The sequence below is a fragment of the Aptenodytes patagonicus genome, chromosome Z (assembly GCF_965638725.1).
Source record: "Aptenodytes patagonicus chromosome Z, bAptPat1.pri.cur, whole genome shotgun sequence".
NCBI classification, from domain to species: domain Eukaryota; kingdom Metazoa; phylum Chordata; class Aves; order Sphenisciformes; family Spheniscidae; genus Aptenodytes; species Aptenodytes patagonicus.
The window spans coordinates 89,227,958-89,251,738 of NC_134982.1; the positions used below are offsets into that span (position 1 = coordinate 89,227,958).

At 40.6% G+C, this 23,781-nt stretch overlaps 1 protein-coding gene across 2 annotated transcripts in view; it reads right to left on the reverse strand.

Moving 5' to 3' along the window:
- Nucleotides 1-23,781, reverse strand: part of ZCCHC7 (zinc finger CCHC-type containing 7) — a 120,900-nt gene that overhangs the window by 35,238 nt on the left and 61,881 nt on the right. For both annotated transcript variants that reach the window (XM_076362755.1, XM_076362756.1), the window contains 3 exons: nt 4,608-4,651; nt 3,264-3,389; nt 1,330-1,500 (listed from right to left, as the gene is read on the reverse strand). In XM_076362755.1, coding sequence (XP_076218870.1) covers nt 1,330-1,500; nt 3,264-3,389; nt 4,608-4,651 — 341 coding nt within the window. The remainder of the gene's footprint in view (nt 1-1,329; nt 1,501-3,263; nt 3,390-4,607; nt 4,652-23,781) is intronic.

Genomic DNA, 23,781 nt, shown 5'->3' on the forward strand with positions numbered 1-23,781 from the left:
ATCGAGTCCAACCGTCAACCCAACACCACCATGTCCAACAGAGTGCATATGTTTTATGGGGCCTCCATCTCCCTATAAAATAAATGGAAACCTTTCTGCCATTTTGCTGCTTGACCTGAAACAAGCAGCCAAGCATCTGGTGGGAAATGAACTGAACATCCAATCTTTTAGCAAAACAAAAGGAGCGCTTCCATATTCCCACTTGACAGAACCATTTGTACTGTGAATACAGATGCAAGCTTGCTAACACCTCTGAAATGTTGTTTTGTCAGGTACGGTATGGAGATTATTATTGGTACTAAGTACTTTTTTCTCTCTGGTGCTTGTGACATAGAGGCAGCGTAACGTAATATGAACGAGGAATTAGAGTGATTGTCCACCCAACCTGTATGAGCTACGCTGGTCTAAGTAGAAAAAGTTGGGTTTTGAACGACAATAGCGAAGATGGATAACATCACTGTGGTTCTCGTGGGATTAAGACAAAACATCAGTAGGTTTCAGACATGAAATGTTTCTATCAATATTTTTCTCTCAATAGTAGAGTACACAATTTTGCAACTGTTCCACTACTTTACAAATTCTCTTACAGTGTATATGTGATGGGCCTGTCCATAGTGCTATGGAAGTAGACAGACAATTTCATCATTATCTTTATTATTTATGTTCACAAATAATAGAGGACTCTACTGAAAAGCAGGCAGAAACTAAGCTAAAGCATGTGAATACGGTTCTACGCCTGCTTCCTTATAAGCTAATGTCAGATAAAATTTTTATTCACCTATACTTGCATAAGAAATAAAGTGTACCATTTCCATTTTGTTCGTAAAGTACATTTGCAATGTAAAATACAGCACAGTTCTAAATGCCTCCCAAACCCATTTAGACATTAGTTTGAACTTCCCATAATATTTTCATTGATGAATATGTGATCATAGCGAAAAAACCATGGATCTGGAGCTCTTGGAGCATCAGAGTTATTCTTTACCTCTTGCTGGCATGCTTGCAGTGTACCATGTCTCCTAATTTCAAGCTCCCTACACCTTCCATTCAACAGAAATGAGGACATTTTTCATGACCCTAACTAAACTGGACAACACTAAACTAAAGACTGAGTGTTTACAATGCTCCAGTTTGTTTTCTTTGAACCATTCTTCATGAAAACCGTGATGCTGTTAGGTAACGACTAACTACAATATTTTCATATGCTTATACAAATATGCACTATATAAAATTAAAGAAAATATGAAAAGACTGTGATTGTTGTAAATTCAATTTTTGATAGATACAAAACCAATAATGAATGAGTTCTTTGCCACGGGCTATACTCACATCAGCATAATGCCCCTTCATATCACAGCGATTGCAGTGTTTATTCCAATAGGCTCTCTCAAGACATTCCCTGTAATAGTGGCCAGGCAAACAGCAGTTCAAACAAAAACGTGCTGGGCAACTGTTTTGTAGATGACCTCTTCCTGCACACAGGCAACAAGGGGGAACTTTCTATGGAGAAATAAAAAAATAATTATGTTAAGTGAGAATGTTTCAAAAGATTAAAGAAAAGAAAAAAAAAATCAAAAGAGGAAATGAAGAAGAAACCACCCCAAATAAATGTCTGCTGCTTACTAGGGATTGCAGAGATGTTATGTTTCATCGAGGAATTGAAGTGAAGGAAGACTATGAATAGAGTAAAACTCGAAGTTGTAACTCCATAGACTCCCTGTATTTTCTTGATTTGGACCTTGCATCAGAAGCACTTGTTAAACGCTTAGAGTCGATGTTATTTGCTCCATGAATACAACAAAAATAGTCATTAAACTGGAAAATATATTTCACTTAGAGCAGAAGTGTTGGGCACTCTGTATGAACATATTTTTTAACAAAATTTCTTAAAAGCTGAAAACCAGAACTGTATCACAGGAACATGATGTACAGTATGTAACACAACATATTGGACTGGTTTGTAAATATGGTCTGTGCCACAGACCACTACACTAAGTCTGGCTGGGATGGGGTTAATTTTCTTCACAGCAGCCGTATGGGGCTGTGTTTTAGATAACACACCAACATTTAGCTATTGCTTAAGGCTTTCTCTTTTTCCCAGCCTGACCCCCAGTGAGTAGGCTGGGGGTGGGCAAGAGGCTGGTGGGGGACAGAGCCGGATAGCTGACCCCAACTGACCAAAGGGATATCTGTACCGTACGGCATCGTGCTCAGCAACAGAGCTGGGGGGATGGAGGTTTTCCACAGCAGCTGTTGCTCGGGGACTGGCTGGGCATAGGTCTGCTGTGGTGAGTGACTGCTTTTGCATCACTGGGGTTTTTCTTAATTTACTATACTGTCTTTATCTCGACCCATGAGTTTTTCTTGCTTTTACCCTTCCAATTCTCTCCCCCACCCCACAAGGAGTGGGTAAGTGAGTGGCTGGGTGGGGGCTTAGCTGCCAGCTGGGGTCAGCCCACAACAACCACTTGGCTACATGCCTTGTGACTCACACAAATAAGCACGTGGACTGACAAATATAAAACACTGAACACTATTCTAGGGCCATAGCTGTATCTCTTTACAGCCAGTTTTCCCAGTGAGTGAGTGTATCTTCACTCCAAGGGCTTACATTTCAGCTGGGTGGGATGTAGTCACTCAAAGTCTCAGCGTGGGTAACAGCCTCAGGGGCTGAGGTTTTTGCAGACTTTGTTGTGGGGACTGGTAAATCCAGACTCTCATGCAACTGCCCCCACTTCTTCACAGTATAGTGACTGATTTTTAAACCTCTAACCCCTGGACAAACTTTCTGAATATTTGGCATCTATCTGAGCTGCTTAAAGTTATTTCCAATTTCATCTTGCCTATAATTTTTAACATTACTCAAATCATGGTTCATTATATAGATATCTGCTTTCATTCATTTACTAAGGGTGATTTTTGGATTCCTTATGTTCTCCTTACTGAAAATACATTTGAAAAACATTTTACATCTTAAAACTAGTTTTACAATATGAAAAAATGTTTCTATATTGTACTTGACTCTCTTTTTGCTCAGTTTATACTAACAGATATTTTCCTTTAGAAAAACAATAAAAGCAACGACCTCCACAAAACAGACAGCTAATTTTATATAGTAAACTGATCTTGTACAAGCTATCCTTCAACCTGGAGCAACCTTTCAGTGAAATAATAAACCACCGAGGCAATGCTTTTAATGGCAAGCACAAAAGAGTATTAGAAGCAACAGCTGCATCTACAAGTAATTGAAGTGTTGCATTTACCTTTGGAGTAGGACAGTTCTTGGACAAATGACCTGGTCTACTACAATTTCTACAGGTAACATTTTTATCAGCTGTGTAGTACCGCATACTGGTATGCCTCACACTTGCATAGTTGGAGATCTGTGCCTGAGGATACAAGAAAAGAAAAATGTATTTACCATTTGAGATTCTGTGTTCCAGTGTTTGTTAAAAGTGGAAATTTGTAAAGGTCACTGCTGGTAGTGTTCAGTTAGAAATCTAACTTTTTACAAGTACCATTTACACATCCAGGTTTGAACTGGATAATTCTGTTATACAGAAACTTGCATTGTCTAGAAGAAAAGCATTGTCTTGTTCAAACTTCCACTTCAGGACATTCTTTTTTGCTGTTTAAAATTGCAGTTATGAAGTTTTGCTTTCCCTTGATTAGTGAAGACACTTTTACTCACTATGCTATTTCATGACGAACTGGAATTTTTCCCAGAATACAAATATAACTAACATTAATTGCAAATGCAAGTTACACGTTCCCTTGCACACATTAAGGGAAACTTTTTGGGCAAACTACAATGCTATACAAGTCTAGACCAAATCTGCAATCTGCAATTGTAAAGAAAGATTTAAAAAAGAAAAAGAAGAAAAAAGAGAAGCTGGAAACATCTCTCTCTCCCAGTGACCTCACATATACTTTCTGCATAGGCAGACAGAATTGAAAATCCTATCTTCAACCTTTATTGCTTAGTAAACCACGATTTTTAAAAACTGAAATAAAATTTTGAACAAGTGAATGGGAGAGGTACAAAAGTACCATTTCTCTTAAGGGAAAGAGTTTGTTAATGTCACCTAATTATGTAAGCATTACTGAACCTTGGAAAGAGAAATCAGAAGGAGTTGGACCTTACAGCTGAAGCTTACTCTTCCGGGATGCTACGGTACCTTGCATGACTACTCCAGGTTACAACCTAACCGTACCAACTCCCGAGATGAGTTCAACCTCTGGGAGTGCAGGAAGGCTAACCAAACACAGATGGCTTGTTGTGCCTTCTGTGGGAATGCGATTTAGTTGCCACAAAACAATTACTAGTCTCTGAAGAGACTGGGAAGGAAGAGCCGAGTTCCTCTGCTCAGAGTCTGTGGCGGCGCTCTGATTCCTAGCATCCTCTGCCCACTCTGCTTGTGTGCCTGCCCGAACAAGTGAACCTCTTCCTACTGCACGAGAGCTCAGGCTTTGCCTGCCTTTGGGAGGACACTGCTAAGGATTCCACACAAAAACTACAGATGGATTTTCAATCCCATTTATCTTGCTCTGCTTGTTAATAAACATAAAAATAAAGGATTATAGAACAATTTGGTTGTCTGTGTTACCTCTAAGTCTTTATTACAGATGGACCAGTCCACTTCCACTTCTCCTGAAAAACAGAAATAAATTATATTTAATTTATATGGATATTTTTCTACAATATATTCAACATTATGATTACTGCACTTACCGAAATTGATAATAGACTTTGAATGTACCAAAGCAGAGAAACTAGTTCTATCTTCAGTAAAGGAAAGCTATCAACCTGCTTGGCACCAAACCTGATTCACCTTAAAATCAGCACATGTCCATCTAGTGGGTGGACTTTATTTGACACCACCCTCTTGTCCTGCCCGCCAGGGTTTAAATTCAGGCAAGGATTTAATTTCTTCAGAGGCAGCAACTCCAAAGCTTCCAATTCCAGCCATTTGAATTATCTCTGCCTGCACTCATGGGAATGCCCAGCTCAAGTCCAGATGTTGCCAGAGTGGGAGCACATGGAACAAGAAGTTAATGCACAGCATAAAATATACTTTTCCTCCTTGTAAATCTGCAAAGCCTGTGTCTTCAGCACTGCTTTCTGACTGCTGCATGCCAAAATGACTTTATGCATAACCACAGCAACTAAGACTGTAAGCTAAGTAACTCCATTTCAAAACAGGGTTTGGTAATGTGCAATAAATCAGGACGACACACTAAATTATCAGCTGTCACACCATAACCTTCTCACACACAGCCTTTGGACTGGCAGAAGTAAAAAGAAAAAATCAAAAAGGAAATAAAAGGCAATAAGCTAAAAGAATAGGGATGCAGTTACAGCTGTTTAAAAATTCTGCATGCCAACACTGTGTAATTCTCTCACTGTGCAAAGACAGCTGTACCACCACAGCATCTTCTTCATCATTAAGGGAGGATTCATGTCAACGGAGGTGTTTGCCTTACCTATAGTTTTACAGCAACCATTACAATTTGTGCGCAAATTAATCCTGTGTGTTTGCAAACTTTTTAATGCAAAGTGTCCCATCCTGTTCCCACAATCCAAATCTGAAGCATCTACACGTGTTATTAACACAAATCACAACATCAAGATTTACAAAGTTAAAAAAACAGTAAAAATTTATCCAACTGATTTTGATTGTACTGTTAATTTCCAATAAAAGGCAGATGACTAGAAATTAAAATTATACCATCAATAATGTCATACCTAACCCTTTGTTTACTGAAAAAGTCAATAATTTCAGCTGAAGCGTGTCATGCAGTATCTGGATACAAGGTATGTCACTCAAACATACAACGGGTGCTTTAGAGCATAATACCTGCTTGCTGCTGTCCTTCATCCAAAAATTGGGGCTAATACTCTCTGCTCTAATCTGAACAGCATTTTGAAATATTTCTGTTTTCAACACTCACTAATGCCAACAATGATAACGACCATCACAGAGACATTAATAATGAATTAAGCGGCCTATTTGTAAAGCAATTTGAGTGATGTGTCGTACCTAAGTCACGGTACGCATAGCAACTGGCACAGCCAGAGCTCAAATACAAGTATCCAACGGATCCTTCGCCCAGGCATTGTTCAGGATAAGAAGCAATCACCAGAATGAGAGGTGGTACCGTACCCGCACCCCTGGAGACCGCTTCTCCCACACTCTTGGCTCCCAGCAGAGAGGACAGAAGGGACAGCATCGTGTCAGCTCTCTTCAGTGGAAGGGTGTCGTGCGTATGCCCAAGGGAAAATTAGGCCTTTTGGTGTCTAGTCATTAAAAGTAAAGAAATGCACTGACATATTTGAGTGCATTATTTATTACTTGGAAGCCTGTTAAGGAAATTCATTCATAAAGAAAAAGATATTTGTAATTCAAAACTCTGCCCTGGCAATCAGTACGGTGAGTGCACTGCAGAAATGCACATGCAGAATGGTTGACAGGCTACAGATCAAAATTACCAGCGAATTAACTCCTGTTAATCATTAGGCATGTCCTTCCTGAGGACAAACCAACTAAGTTTCTCTTCTTCACTGTCAAAATCCCCTGCTTCACAGGGGAAAACCATGATACAGTGATTCAAATATTCCTAGTGCTTGAAACTAAACCTGCTCAAACCAGAACATAAATACAAGAGCTTTAATGCTGAATGAAATATTTCAACAAAATCTCTCTTTATTAAATCTGTTTAATAGCTTTTAAGTCTAATTCACAACAGATTGCATAAGGCTTTGTTTTTGTTCACAATAAATTCTTCAGACTGAAATATGTAGGAGAAATATGCTTCTACAACCTACTTGAAATCTTGCTTTAGAGACAGAAAAATCTGCAAGGATTTTTCTTGCTGACCACAGCATTTTGTTTGGCACTAAATCATGAAGTAAATCACAAAGTCTGTTTGAGCTGGCAAATACCTCCCCTCCCCCTGATTTAGTTTGCTTATTTGGATGAATTATCTTGTCCAACAGGCACTTCCAGTTTCTGGGTGGCTGCGGGTTCCTCCGAGCTGGCTTACTGGCCACTCCACCTCCCACCAGCCGTGCTGCTGTCCTTTGCTCATCCTCCAGCAGCAATACCCATCAGCGTGCTGAAGACTCCTTTGTACCATGCTCTCCCTGGTCTGTAGCACCCATAACCTTTGTCTTCACTCGGAGTCGCGCAGGCGACAGGTCTGGGACGGCAGATTTGAAGAAGCTCTTCCCCCAAGGACACAGTGGTGGCTCAGCTCGCTGCCCTGGAGGTGGACGGGCAGCCGCCACCCCTCACCACCTCGGGGTGCCCAAGGACGCTGCTCTCCCACCCCACAACCCCAACCAGCAGCCTCAGACACCCTCCCGGGACAGAGAGGGTGATTTTGGTCAAAGCACAGATACAAAACACATATGCTAATTACTGAAAGTTTCCGTATTTAGCACAGACTGGTACAATAAAACCTGCCACCTGATGTTTTCCAAGGCCAAGCCAGTACAACATTAAAGCATTTCGTCCTTTTTTTCAGACAGACAGACACACACACAGAGGGTGGATTTCTGCCTTAAGGAATGGGGCTATGAGTACTTTATTTTTACTCTTAAAAAAGCAACAGTTTAAAAACTATTCAGATAATCTCTGTCAAGACTTTCCTCTCTTTCTGTGGAGAAGTTGCACACACAAAACTTACATCACTTAAAGGGTCCTGTGAGTTAAATAATAGTTAACTATTGTAAGTTAAAGTATACAGTGTTAAACAATAGTTAAATAATACAGTGTATTATTAAAATCTTCCCAGAACATCTTCAACAAAATCATACTTTTATTCTTTCTCATCTTCATTTATTAAAAGCAATCTCCTTTTTAAGATTATATTAATTTCTATACTTCAGCTACTTCAGATACGATTGACCTTGCCATACAGACTTCTTGTATTTATACTTTGAAAAAATGGTTTTGTCAATTTGCAGAACAGGGAAGAAGAGAGGGAAAGAAGAGGCCTGAAAAAAAATGACAGACAGCATGCAAAATGTATACTGTTTAGGTGAAAATGGAAGCTCTGTGCAAGGTTCTTCTTTTATAAAGTATTACACTTTGGCTGTCCTGCGCCCCTGTACAATAGGATGAATGGTAAGCAACAGCTTTGCTTTTATTTAAAGAAAAATTTTGAAAGATCATTGAGATTCACATGTATCCCTCCACCAGCACGAAAATGTAAATTTCCAAGCAGCGCTCATGGTGAAGCCAGATTTAGGAGCACTGTTCAATGTGCATTCAAGCCTTCCCTCTTTCATTCCAGAAAGGGAGAGGAGGGGAGGAGGGAGAACGACGACCAGCAGTCAAAACCTAAAATTGCCTGGAGGAACAATCCATTTTCACAGAACAAAAAACTGACTGAGAATAAATAATAAACTGTTCAGAAGATTTCCTTATCTGCCGTACCACCAATGATCCCAGCGGCTGAGCAGGCTACCCCAGCAAGGTAAGGCACAGTCGGGCACAGATTTTGATCCCACCAAAAGTCACACTTTTATTTCACTCATTGGAACTGGGAGAAAACACGTCCCTGTTCTCTGTGCAAGTTCAGCCTGCCCTGCAAAGGTTTATTTCATTACCTCATTTAACAACACAGAGAAACTGTAGAGCCTGGACATTCAGCTTTGAAAATAAAACACTAAGTTTTCTAAAAGGGGAAGGCAAGTGGTCCCCTCACTCCTTCTAGTTGGAATATACATGCAGACATGTATTTTATTTAGTTTATTTTATGATCAATTCACTGGAACAGGCTGCTTCAAGCTGTGACGGTAAGATATGTGGCCTAAAGGGCAAATATGTTTCAAAGCTGGGCTATAAAAATTGGATTTTTACTGCTAATTAATATAGCACATTACAGAATAGAGAACCCTAATTACATTCTACTGTAAGACCTCTGTGGCAAGGACTGTTTCAGACATATCTCTGAACAATATTTACCATGTCAGGACACAGCTTCTGGTTGCTACTGAAGTAATGAATAATATTTTAAAATTATAAGCCTTAAACCCCTAAAAATGATCTAGATCTGTAAGAATTTCACATTGTGACATTTTACATGTATCTGAAAATTCCTGTTTATGTTTGAACCAAAGTGATTCAAGTCTTGCTGTAACGTAAGTTACTATAACGAGTTTCACATTTTTTCTGTTCAAGTAGCCCTTCTTCCAAAAAACAAGGAATGGAAGTACGAAGTGATAACAACCAAGCAGTGTCCCAGAACAGACGTCGAGACTCCCTCCCTACATCAGATTTTGCAAAGCACAGGAAATCAGGTTTCCATGCACTAGGATGCACTATACATGTTTCTCTTCTAGGAAGGTGTATTCCAAGTACCCATATATACGTGTGTGTACCCATATATATGTGTGTGTATATATATGGGCATGTATATATACCCCCACATACGCACACACACGTATGCCACCAGAAGTTTTTGAAGTAAACGATGTCTGCTCTACAGCCACTGAAAAGGTGTGCTACCGTGAACTGAAAAGGGAGCTAGTCCTCCTTATGCTGCCTGAAGTTCCTATTCAAGCTGCATCCAGACACAGCACCGCTCAGGTACACGGGGCTCCAAAACATCGCTCTTTGGTGGGAGGGAACCACGGGTCTGCATGACTCTGTGCAGCCAGCGGATCTCAGAGCACTGTCCTGAGAGACCAGTCACGGACCCACATCACGGATTTCTGGTTTCTCGCAGTTCCAGCTTCATCCCAACACAGACAACTCCCTGCAGGGTGTCAGGGCCAGGAGATGCACAGCAGCCACCGCAGATGAAGCCCCCTCTGCATCACCCAGTTACTCGAATTAACCCCTGTGCAGAAGGAATGGAATCAACTGCAGTATTTTTCTTAGACACTTCTAGGGTTTTTTCAACTTTGCTTTGATGAGAAAAAGGTGATTTACTTAAAAACAAGACACCTGCTGTTATAATGGATTACATGTCAATATCTCTTTAACGCAACTTTAAAAGAGATCCATGAACTCCCCCAGAGAAATCAGTCGATGTAATCATTGACAGAAGTTCTATCTGAGAAATTTTCTCATGGCAAGGAAAGGCTCTCCTGCCTCTCCCGTTGATACCTAAGAGAGAGAGATACATATGCGTGCAGTAATATGCACGTTTTTTTGTCAGTGAGAAAATACCTGCAATACTTTATTTTTAGCAACCTTTATCTGGTCCAGCATGACATTTTTGAAAAGCATCACAAAATTGGAACGATGACAGTGAACAAACAACAAAACTCAACCCATTTTTAAATGAATTAAAATGTAACAAGTTGAGTGAAGCAAAGGCATTGGCCAAAAGCATATCAGAGTTTAAAAAGAAAAAAACCTCTGAACAGTCCTGCATAAGTGGAAAAAAAAAACCCCAAGACCTATTAAAGTAACTTTAAGCAAACTTAAGCAGCCATTACCCATGGGAGAAGACTAACCGTCATTGCCAGAGAAGAAAAGTCTGACGGTTGGGGGCTACGACATGGTACTTATAATCCCCAGGCAGCATGTTCGGCTGGGGCCCGCTGCAGGGCTAGAGCTGCAGTTTTCAAGAAGACTCACAGGTCATGAAGTTTAATACACATGAATTAAGAGTATTTAACCAAGCAGAGGTGCACACTTTTGATATTTAAAGCAGATATTAAGAAATAAAAAAATCACCCAGGTGTTAGCACATACTGCCTCTTTTTATCTAATGTCAGGCATCCAGTACTGCATTTCAGCCACGTATCTCTTTTCTGTGTAGCTGAACTGCTACACAACTTCCCTAACAATAAATCCTGCACCTTCTTCCAACTGCATGCCCTTTCACATCTACCTCAACTCCATCTACCTCCTCTTACGGCTATGTATGGGTAAGGTGTTTCACACGCTAAGTGGGAATAAAAATGTGCAGTGAATAAAGCAAAAGATAACATAAGTCTGTAAATCATATTCTTGAGGAATATGTACACTATCAAATTGCTAAAATACACAGACACCTGTTAAAACACAAATACATAGTGTATCTTTTCTATTATATAAGTACACATAATTTTCTGTCTGTTTTCTGTCTCATGCTATAAATACTGCTTCCTTTAGTCTTGACCACTGCTAGTAATGTTAATTCACAAAACTCAGTGGCTCATGATTTTCAAAGCTTAGCACAACATTTGCAGAACAAAGTAGGTTTTTCTCTCTTTTTGGTGGGTACAAGTATGGGGACCACAGGAACAGTTAAATTCATGGCATGGTTGGTCTACCACACAGTCGGGGGAATTCTTTAAATAGAGCCTGTCACTCTCTTTGCCCATCAATGGGATTTCCTTCTCAAACTGCTGATTCGTTCAGGTACACAACAGAGGAAATTTCAGTTAACCTTTGTTTCACCCCGGGGAAAAATCTGTCTGAAAAGTATAAAATGAATAGATTAAAAAAAAAGAAAAAAAGAAAGAAAAGCTGCAGGGTTATTCTTCCTAGTGTTCGCAGCAGTCAAAGTTAAACAGAGAAAAGGAGGCAAACATGAACATTTTATTCCCACCAGAGAATAAGGTATAATATATGATTTAGAAATTCCATTGTCTATACTGTGATTTCTAATTTAGAGAAGGAAAGACTGAACACAAATCTATTGTTCCCATCGGGTGCATCAAGAATTCACTTTTTGACTATTTCCTATATGATTGAAAAAGGAATAATAGGTTACTCTGAAGAGAAAGCCTTTTTAGCTATTTGATTAAGTTGTCTTAAATACCTTTTAGATTCCAGCAATCCTTGGTGAAGAGAAAAAATAATAAACGCTAACTCAGAATTACATGTGAAAAAATGCATACAGACATAAAACCAAAAGTACAGTCACAAAATAGTCAAAAATACAGCCATCAAAAGTCATAAAATAAAGGGAAGTTTCCGGATAGATTACTGCCAAAAATGGCCTTAGATTGTTCTAAGTTATGCATAAAAAACCCTGTTTTGAGATAAAATTATAATTTCAAAACAGGAATAATTTTCATTTTCTAGTGTCATTCATCTGACAACACGCCTGTGGTATTCACTCTGGTATCAAACTGAATGTTGCTGTAAACCTCCCCCACAACCAGTCTTCGTAGGACTGACTGCCGGCAGAGCTTGGGCAGTACGGTCAAGGTCCTGGCATGGAAGACTGTAAGGTCTGTGTGGGTTTAGCTCCTGTGGAAGTGATATTCTGAAGTTTCTTACGGGATCAATAGGATGCCAAGAATTGATTTTGTAGTACCGACTTCAACATCACCGAGACTATTTCTGTATTTAAGTGATCGTTATTGCGCAGCAGATTTTGTCAGCGGCAATATAACACTTCATCGAGGAAGATCATAAGGGAAGCTGGAGGCTTTAGCAGCTGTATAACCACGCATAATCTTCATCTCTTAATCAGCCCTTGAAGAGTGGCATCTATTCTAGTTATCGATATTAACTATTAGAGTCCAGAAGCCTAACTAATGCATACACTTTGTTCTGATGATTTGTACAGACTCCTTCATATAGTCAGCTAAAATTGTACTCAATGGCTAAGACCGGAGCCTGAAGAGTACCATTGCTTCACTTCTGAAGTATCATTTAATAGAAAATCTACAGTTGCATCTTGGGAATCTATTTTGGCAACATATTCCATCTTTTTCCACAAATACAGAATGAAGGAGAGAGAAATATAGTAGAGGGAACAAAGTCCATGGAGCCTTGTTCTACTGAGGCTTGTGGTGTCTGATCTGGCAAAGTCACTGTGCCTAAAAGAAGCCGTGTAAGAGATGTGCCAACAACATTATGCTTCTCCCCACAGTGGAGAGGTATTCAGATTTAAAGCTCCTTGGAAATGATTCATAAATGCTTCAACTCAATCACAAATCTAAAACTATTAACCATCAGCTGTATCCTAGAAAACCAGCATGGCTCTGTTGATGCTGCCATTAGGATGAAATACGGAACTAAATTCCTGAGTTTGAAGAATACTGTAGATGAATATCTGAAACTTGTAAAGCTTAATTGAGGCTCTTACTTGCATCTACTTTTGCCTTGAAATTCCAAAAATCTTTAACCCAGGAAAAAAAAAAAAATCACATTTCAACACAGACTAACTGCCAGTCTTTGGGTATGGGCTAGAATTTCAGTTCAACTTGCTTTCATGCTGATAACATGGCGCGTTGGGCAAAGGCAAGCTAAATCATCCCAGTTCTGACGATTCCTTCCCACCCTCAAGGTCAGACCAGACTCCCATGTAGTGACGTGGGAGAAGAACAGTTCTCGGAACATGGGAAGAACCACCACAGGGTGTCCGGGATGAGGCAGACCCAGGGTGGTCACGCTGGAACAGCTCTGAAGGTGGCAGTTCTCAGTGCTTTCACATTCTTTTCCTGGGAGCATTCAAACAAACGCTGCAGTGACTAACCTATCTCTAGACAACAAAATGTAACAACAACTAGACATTGTGGCTTGATTCTAATTTGGCACTTCTGCTGTTCTTAAGAGAAGCAATTTATAAATTGTTAACACAACCAGACTTAGACCATGGCTATAGCTTTTCAAGGTTTCGAAATATTACACATCACGTGGTAGCTTCACAGATATGAAGGAGGAAAACCCTCAACACTTCTAAAGATACAGTTGGAAATGTGAATGCCCTTGTACTTTTAGTGTAATGCTACCAACAAGGTTTACAGATTTCAAAGTTAGTACAGAGCTTAAACGTGATCAACAGCAGTCTAAAATGAACATAGAACAGAATGCAAGAGAGGCGTTTACACTGTCATTACCTCCAGATGAAAGGAGCCCCAAAAAGCCTTATCAAAACCAGGATGCAGGAGACTGCATTACTGACAGCAGAACTGAGGTTTGAGCTAAAGCTAATGTGGAGACCTGGAACGGGTGAAATCCTATTGGATGTAACCCTAGTTCCTCTTTAATCTTCCTGAGGATTGTAGCAAAGATGGAATAGGAAACACATGCAGAAGCTCCTGAAAAATCATAGAATCATAGAATGGTTTGGGTTGGAAGGGACCGGAAAGATCATCTAGTTCCAACCCACCTGCCATGGGCAGGGACACCTTCCACTAGATCAGGTTGCTCAAAGCCCCGTCCAACCTGGCCTTGAACACTTCCAGGGATGGGGCATCCACGGCTTCTCTGGGCAACCTGTTACAGTGCCTCACCACCCTCATACTAAAAGGAATACTTCTACAATTCAGGAACAGAAATTAATGTCACTCCATGGATTTCCCATAGATCAAAATGTGTATCTGAGGAAACCTCCCCATTTGCCAGGCGTGAGGAATACAAACAGCACCCTGGGCACTACAGTGCCCCTCCATGTTAAATCTTCTTGAAACTCGCACTTGCTGGGAAAACGAAGACATGAGAAGTGATCCAGTAACACAGCACTCTTAACAGCAAGTGGTAACAAAGCACTGATGCAGCTGAGGATGTATAATGGCATGTAGTTATTTTATGAGAAGAAAACTCCAGTGTTAACGCTCTGCTCTAATTTTGGTCTTCCTGAGCTTTTATGACCTTACTACCATACAGGCAGATTCTTTAGTCCGTATCTGAAGGCATGCACCACAAACACCTCTCACAGCAGGAAGAGGCCGAAAGCTCTTTTCAACACCTTCTTCCGGGTTTGTAAGCATGCATCAAGATGGCGTACTGGCTCTTCTGAGAGTCACTGTCATGGAAGATTGTAGTTTGTCCTGGCAAAGATGATACACTGCTCTCAACCTGCCGTGAAACTCTGTAGATACTTCAAATGTAAAAACACCAAACAGCATTAACATGCTGTGGAAGCCCTGAGAGTCATACTTTTTGAGAATGATCTTACATTGGGCTCTGAGGGCCAGAGATGGAAATGCAGCAAAGAACTCAAAAGAACACACTGTCCTTTTCCATTTCAGTCCTCATTTTTTGGTGAACTTTGTTCCACGTGACAAAGACATCCTTTTCTTGGGAACAGAAAACAACTAGGATGGGCTTCTTGTCAACATCAGTCTTCTGCTTGCAATAGAAAACATCGTTTTCCAGAAACACATAATTTCCATACTAAGAGGCACAATGGTAAGGTGATGAAAAATGAAGTGCCCTTGCTAAAGAACTACTAATTCTCACTGCCTAGAACAGTTTTGTCCTTGCCACAAGGACCACAGCAGAAAAGATGTCACTCTCTTTCCTCCTCTTTCCAAAGAGAAAGCGGGGAAAAGGAAATGTGGCCTCTATTCATAATCAGAAAATAACAATTCTCAATGAGAGAATTCAGTTTTTGCTTATTTAAAAATGTTTCAGTGGTGCAAGGAAAAAAAAAAAGAATTTGAGACCCCTGATTTCATCTCTGTTTCCTGTGTACACTAGCTCAGTGGTCTCAACAGTGGGGTGCAGGCAGCCCAGGGGGTTTGGAAGACATTCCACTGCAGCAGAGGAAGAAAATATTTTTTTGTACCATTAATAAATAAAATAAAATAAAATTTATTTTTAAAATAGTGTTTACTTAATCTTTTTGTTATCCTTTTTAACCTTCTATTTTGTGTATACTTTATAACGTACATAATATATTAGTACAGTACTACATGTATATAATTTATAAATAAATACATATACTTATGTTGGGGGTGTGTGCTCAAAAATTTCTTCCTGATAGGGGCGTGTGATCAAAAATGTTTGGAGACCACTGCACTAGAGCATGGCTTTTACTAGTGGCCAAAGAGTTACCAATGAAACAGAGTGAAGTCAATTTTCTCTACAAAAGCCTGCGATGGATGAAAAAATTTGAAGTCCTCACACTGCGTTTTTTCCAGATCCTCAGATCCCACGTTTAAAAGATCGTGTATATTTAGTACACACACTATCTTTCATTCTTTCAGAAGAAAAGCTGGAGTCCTTTGACTCTGGAGGAGGATGCAGTGTAACCGCAATTGACACAAACGGCTGGGTCAAAAGCACCTCATACAATACTAAAGAGGTATTTATTTACACTTTGAGTATTTGTCTCTGTGGTGTTGGTTTCTTTTCTTTTTTTTCTTTTTTCCCCCTCCTTAAACAGATACCACAGCAATAGGAAAAACCTTCTCACTTCTACCAAAAACAATGCATATCTTAATTATGCTATTGTAATGAATGACAACTTTCTTCCAGATCTACTAAATTTAAAGTTCTCTAACAAGGTAAGTTTTTCAGACACTTGAGGTCCTTGATAACTGCACCACTTCCCAAAGTACCGCTACACAGCATGCAAGAGAAGCCTATTAGAAATGATGTGATCAGCACCCTCAAGTCCCGTAGTGCAAAGGATGCGCAGAACAAATTCTTTTCTGACCTACAGCCCCATGGCCCACAGTTTTGGCAGGGTGTCAGAGAGCTGCCGGGACCGGTTGCTGGGCTGTTATCTAAGCAATGCACTTCTTTTTCACATGCTTAGCAGCTGCCCAGTACAAACAGGAGTGCTACTCTGCATTTTTCAGCCAGAAAGGTAAAACGTCGTGTGTTAGACTAGCCCAGGATTATTGGGAGTCTGAAAGGTAGACACTGAATTTGTTTAAGATCCCGAGAACCAGTTAAAGAATTTTACTGGGATTTACTGCAAAACACTGACACCAAAAATGAAGGTATCTGATGTTGAACTCATGCATCACTGGCAACAGCGTGGATGTGTAGAAGTCAGAGGAAAAGCCAGCCCTGTTTCACTGAACTGCAATTAGACAATAGCAATACTTACGCTCTGAATGCACTACTAACCAAGTTTCAATAACCAACAAGCATTAAACTAGAACCATAGTGCTTTTAGGCATAGATAATGTATCCTGTGCTCTACTTTCTACTTAAAGAGAAATTAAGTATAAATATAGTTTGTGCTGGATGTGGTTACTGCCCTAGTAACTGTACTGCAACCCATCTGTACTCAAATTCAAAAGTCCTGTTCTATAAAAAATCATTGAAAAAAAATGCAAGTTGTCCATTCAGATAAATAACCAAGGGTGAATAAACATGAGATCAAGGAAGAAGTGCCCGAATGGTTAAGCACCATATTAACTCTGGTGGATGCTGCTCAAGCATTTTCACAGCCTGTGTTGATGTGCTCAAGATATAAAACAGTTACATGGGGACAAGTAGAGCTCACAAGTCTGTATTTGATTTTAAGCATTTAAATTCTGAGAGTTTAACAAGCCTTTGCCGAAAATGAATCAGACAATAGAAGTACTGAATAGTTAAGGTGCATATAATTATTTTTAAAATAGCACTTTAAGACGTTTAATAGCACTTTTTCCTGACATTAATAGAACTGGAAGGCATACTATACACAAACTCTTCCTACCTGAATTTAAAGTACTGCAACTCTCAACTTTTTGCTGTTCCTGTAGGAAACTGTTATGCACTTCATATTTATAATTTTTTTAAATTTAATTTATGTTTTGTTTGATTAAAACATTTTTTGTTTCAATTTTGATTTTTAAACAGTAATATTCTTTAAAATATGCAGTTATTTAATTCAGCTCAATAACTCCATGTGTGGGACTGAAACATTTGTATTAATCCGAGAAAGCTGAAACATATTTGAAGTTGTGATTTAAGTCATTCTTTTCTGATAAAGACTGAATAATTAATCAGTTTAGCCGACATATCTCAGGTGAAAGTCCCTTACATTGGTCATTGCAGTAGAGTTATGATTCTACTGTGCAAACTTACTTAATATACTTTCCATATTGCAAGTCAGGGCAATAATTTCTGAAATCTTTGATTCAGGTTTTCCCCCTTTGTCTGGGCAAGAGCAAGGGATGTCTGAATTGATGATTAAAGGGCTGGTTGCAAAGCGGATTCTGCTTCTACCTAGCAACACTCAGAAAAAACAACTAGTCCTATTGCTGAAAAAAATTATCAATGCCTCATTTAAAATGTGCAATCAACCAAATTTCCTGAGTAGTGTGGTAGCTCACCACTCCTTTAAAAACAAATAATACAGACACTCTCTCTAACTCCCACTGTCTTTCACAAGGCTGTAAGCAGAGAGGAAGGAGACAAGAAAAGCAATAAAACGTCACGTCGGATGCTCTGAACCCTTCACCGGGGCACAGACTTTGCACCAGGAAGTGGAGCCACCACAGATCTTGTGAAGATCAATCCAATTTCTAATAGTCTTGACGAGCTGAGAAGTAGAAAGACAAGGCAAACATTACAAAAGATACTCATGAACAGAGATGGCAGCATTTAACATGCTACTAGACTGACTAGACTTTAGAGGAGAAGACAGAAGATGACCCACGTCTACCTCCCATCTTTGGCTGGCCATCGAGCGTGGACACAACCAGCACGCGCGGGGCACTGCGCCAGTGGCCGGTCTGGTGTTTGCAGAGGCTCTCCAAAGACACACAGCAGTCCTGTCTTATTTGTTGTATCTTCACACTGGAATAACATCCACACCAGCCAGGCTTCATTTGGTGTGGGCTTATCAGACATTGTACTACTAAAAGCCCTTAACACAGAAGGGGTTTGCTGGCAGCACTGTTGGTTTTGGTACCGGATCAAGCCCTGTATGTCTTCACCTGAGCCTAAAAGAAACTATGGCTGCAGAAGGTGTCTTTGCTGGAACAACTGCCCACAACAGGGACGGCGGTCAGCACTGACAGCATTGGTGAGGAATTGCATTTCAGCACACCACTAACAGAAGTGCACTGGCACAAGTGTGCAACAGCCATTTTACACATGCGCCTAGTTCTGATGGCCATGAATTGTCACAAGGTTTGGCTTCGATGCTGAGTGCACGTGGTTTAGAAAAAATAATTGAAATTTATATCATCAATTAAAAACCAGACTTACAATATTCTTCGCATATACTCACCTCCTAAAATGAAGGCAAGACCAGAGGCAGGAAACTACTAAAACATTACCTCTTCTGGGTGGCAGTTAGGACCTCTGCTAAGAACAACCTCAAGTAATTTTATTTCAAGTCCTTGAGACATTAGCAATAAAGAAATGCCGGGATGCTAGAGTTTGTCCCTCCTTTTACTGTAAGTCAGTGATTCAGAAGATCCAGTATGACTGAATTCAGACACATATTTTGCATCTACTGCACAAGTTTGAAAATCATCTATTAATTTTCAAGAAAATGTGGAGACAGTATATTTGAAATGCATTATTTGTACATTTGCTTTAGTTTACTCCTGTGTTGATATAAGATCAATAGCTCGATGATGCAGTAGGAAAAATGTGATCGCATTATTATTACTTTTTTAACATAAGTGTAAGGGAAGTATAAGGGAAAGATAATCTGCAATTTGTTACCCAGTAAGACTCCTCAAATGATTTAAAAAAATGAAAATACAGTGCGAAAGTACAAAGCCACCTACTCAACATAAATGCATCCAAGTAAGCAAAATATTTAGACAAGACAGATTACATCACTCACCAGCAACACTCAAAATCTAAGAAAATGCATGGGCCAAGTACTTACTATTAATCTGGGAAGGGAATGCACAACTAGCCTCCCTCTCTTGGAAACAGAAAGAATGATAAATTAACTGGTCACTTGAAAAGAACATATCTAAGGAGTTGTAGAAACACTCGTTTCCTTTTTTGCCATTGTCTCTGACGACATGCTCTTTGAATTACATACCTGCCTCCAGCCTTCATTATTTCTATGTTTCATTATAATGAAGATTATATTTTGACTTCCAAGGCTGCTCACCATTATAAAACCCTGCAAAACCTTCCTTTCCCTTGCAATCTTACAGTGCCATAATGAACACACAATTCATCCATGTATTTTTTTTACCCATAACACCACCCCCTGCCACCACACAAAAAACCAAATAGTGTAGACAACCCAGGGCCCATGAAGTCCACAACAGATGCTACTACTGTTACCGATTTCAAAGGGAAAGCTTAGATTGCAACATCTTGGTGACCTGCAGCAGTAAACAAACAAACAAACAAGTGGAAAATACAAGTTGCTTAATCACAGACAATATTTGCACTGTTAAAAATGTACAAAACTGCTGAAACATCCAAAATGGCTAATTTTTTAGTCAAATCTCCAATTATTTTAGAAAGTGCACATGAAACTTTAAGTTGCCCCTAATTTTGAGTTGTACAGTAACTTGCATGAGGACTCCCTGCACAACTGACGTTGCATAAACGTCAGTGTTAGGACACTTCCACATCACATTGCAGAGGACTGCGCTCTCATGATGACTAACTGTGAGAAAACGCAAATGATAAAGCAAAGGCTGGACTGTGACCTCCTGTTTCTGCCTGTCATTTCTCTGGCAGAACAGACGAGCCCCAGTGCCAGCACCATCTGCCAGCAGAAGATGCCCTGGGCGTGTGGGCGCCGCCAGGCAGCACAGCTGGCTCTGCGCCAAACGCTGAGCGGCACAGTTGGCTCTGCACCCACCCCTTCCAGACCCGTCCCAGGGCACCAAGTCCTCCCTGGGCGGCACCAGGGGAGCACCTTTGCCCTCCCGGCCACGCCAGCAGAGCGCAGCTCCAGCTGAGGGCAGGGCCTGGCAGCCCCTCGACTTGGGCGCCCAGGGGTGCTGCCTGCTGGCGCCCAGGGACCCTGCTGCTGGCACACGTGGATGGATGGCTGCTTGGTCCCCAGTTCGTTTTCTGTGCTGACTTCTTCGCACTTTTGCTCAAGGTTCACACTTGTATTTGCACTTTCAAATGGTGTTTCACGTGAGACTTAAGGGACAGTTATCATCCTGAGCATCTATGGCTTCAACAAAAAAATCAGTAGGGTACCTGTTAAAAAAAAAAAGGCAGCATTCGACTATTTTGTCAGGAACACATTTTACCTGCTGCGATATACTATTTGTTTAGACCGAAGAGGGTACTGTAGCAATCCCTCTGGGGTATTTTGGGCACAGTTTCCAAAGCTTTCACACATGCCTGCAGGCTTCATTTGTGTTGAATAATATCACCTCCTTTTTTTTCTTCTCTTTTTTGAATTCAGCTATTCTTGCACTCAGACAAATTTTAAAAAATTAAGTTTCTGTAAACACAGTGTTATCTTAATAAGTTCAAATATTATTAGACTATTCCCCAGGGGAAGAAAAGCAATATGTTCTAAAGCAAGTGGCTGTACATTTTGCAGAGGGTGGCTATTCTGAAATTAAGAAATGCAAATGATTCTACAGTTTATGTGCCTCAAAGTAAAAATAATGATATTAAATTTTAAAAAGGTAGCATAAGATATTGCTGCTTATGCAGGAGCATCAGGATGCCAAGGGACCCAGAGCGATCCTCGGTCTAAGGTTTTCAATGGCACAGACTAGTGATCACAGGATGCTGGTGATACTCTCCAGTTACCCCTGGCAACCCTTCTCAACTGTAACGATGCTGCCCTACAATAGCTTTCAGTGGGCAGCTTTCTCTTCACTTAGCTGAATGCTTTGGGACCATCTGCGTCGGAAAGCATAAAAGGCCAGCCTGCCTGTGGGCCCGTCACTCTGAACACCACCTCTCTGACCCCGATTAAATACAACTTTCAATCCCTTTTGTCCTCCCTGTTGACTTCTCCTATTAAGGGAGCCCTTTGACAAAGAAAGCGGAAGAGTGGACTAAGTGCCCCCAAGAAAGGTGATGTCTGATACTGCTCAACACAAGGATTAGCAAGCCAATACATAACAAAAGCAAGTTTGGGGGAGGGGTAAAGAGGAAAAGAAAAAAATGGTTTTAGCCAGGTCTTTGACTAATTCAGTAGGTACACAGTTCAACAAATAGCTATACAAGAGGCCTGCTCTGAAAGAAACAACTATTGGAGAACAATAATTTGAGGAGATACCTTTCAGCATCATGACACAAGGCCATGACATTGACAAGAATGGTGGATATATAATTTGCTACCTATGGTTTTTTAAACTGAATTTTGTGGAGAGGAAAGGCATCAAGAATACTCGAGAAGTTACTTTAAAGACAGACTGTTTCCTACAGAGGGGTCTTGTAAAATATCTTAACTTCAGCCATGCAAGCTAACTTTAAAGGTAGTAGGCTACAGAAACATGAATGACAAGAACAACATTGGCTAGAGAAAACCTAAATTATTTGCCACGCGAGAGGTGATTGTTTCCAAAGGCATATGCTAAAAAACTATCTGCATCTTTGTCAAAAAGAATAAACAGTTCTAATTTGCTAAATTTTCAGCTCAAAAAGACTTGCAGTAGCAATGGGGTATCCTAACGTAACGGCCTCTGAGCCTGAAATCAACAGTCAGCACCGGGGAGCGTCTCGAGTGGCTCCAAGAGTGCGGAGGCATTGGGAGCAGGAACATGGGGAAGAGCAGAGTGCCAACTACTCCCACCATCCGTGCCTAACCTCAGCAGAAGAGACCAGCCTCCTGGCCAGCACTCTCAGCAACAAAGACAAACAGCTGGGAGAGCGGGAACCTAGCTGTGCCCCCCCCACCTGCTGAGACAGAAAATAATGCAGCTCCAGGAGTGTTTTCCCAAGATATGGCACAGTAATTATTACGTGATTATCACAAGGGAAAAGTCAGGAAGCGCCTCAGTGCAGAAGATGTCTCCACTGAAGAACCTGAAGCCAAACAGAAGGAACTTCTGTAGAGTGAAGCAGCAGAAGGGATGATCAGGGATTTTATTCCAGAAAAAAAGATACTGAAACAGTAGAAGTGCCCAGAAAAGAGAAACAATAGTCAGAAATCCATACACAAAACAAACTGTAAAAGACCCCAATGAGTTCTGGGAGAAGACCTTATTTCTAACCCCAAAATCAGCAGAAATTAGGGTAGGGAAGCAAGCAGATTGGCCCCATGAAAATGCCAAAATACGGCAAATCTACCCGCTAGCATATTATGAAGGATTACAGCACAACTGCTTGCCAGCATAGCTTTTTTTTCCACACTACAGCTTAACAACGTTTTTCCTTCCTTTACAACAGCTCTGCCTCCCAAAGCTCTGAAGTTATAACCTTCCAGCTGAGGACCAGAAAAGACTTGCTCCAGAGCATGTCAGGAACACTTAATCTAGTGGTGTTTGTACAAAGCATCACAGTGTAAACCCTCTTCTCTGTCCTCTTGGTGGGGCAAATCATTGCAAGGAGCAAATCTTTTCCGGGATTAAAAGCAAATTGGGCACATCATCAAAGCTGTGTTCACTTCCCAGCCATGAGGAAAGTCTGATTTTGCTATTTAGAACATCAACTATTGGCAAAGTTATTCTCTATGTAAATGTCTAAATGCATCAGCACTGCTGCCCCTACCTGATCCCCCTTATCTAGCTTGCTCCCACCAACTCCAATCAGGTTGTTGTACCTTATCTTGTTAAATAAGCAGCCGATCTCCAGGTTTCACTACGTCACCAAAATGTTCTTATACTGCCTTTAACACTGTCTATCTGTATGGCATTTTAGTGCAAAACTACTGTTACAAACATAAGGCAGTTTGTCGTCCTAACCTTGAGAACTGGTTCCGCATTACAACAGGCAGAAATGGGACAAAAGCACGTGGAATGAGCAAAAGTCTCTGGCTGCCATAGAACAGCAACACAAGGAGATATAAAATCAGCAGTTTTTAAGATGAAATTATGAGAGGAGACATACCACTGGCGTTGGTCCAGGCTGCAGAACAACAGGGCTCCCATCAAAGGAGGCTTCTTAGCCCTCTGGTGATGAGCAGCATATTCAAGCCCACTGTAACTGAGATTGCACCAGGGAGAAGCTATGCAGCAGAGGAAGTTGTAACATTGAACTTCTCCGCTGGCACGGGGAGGGAAAAAATGGGGTCACATCAGCCATGACAACT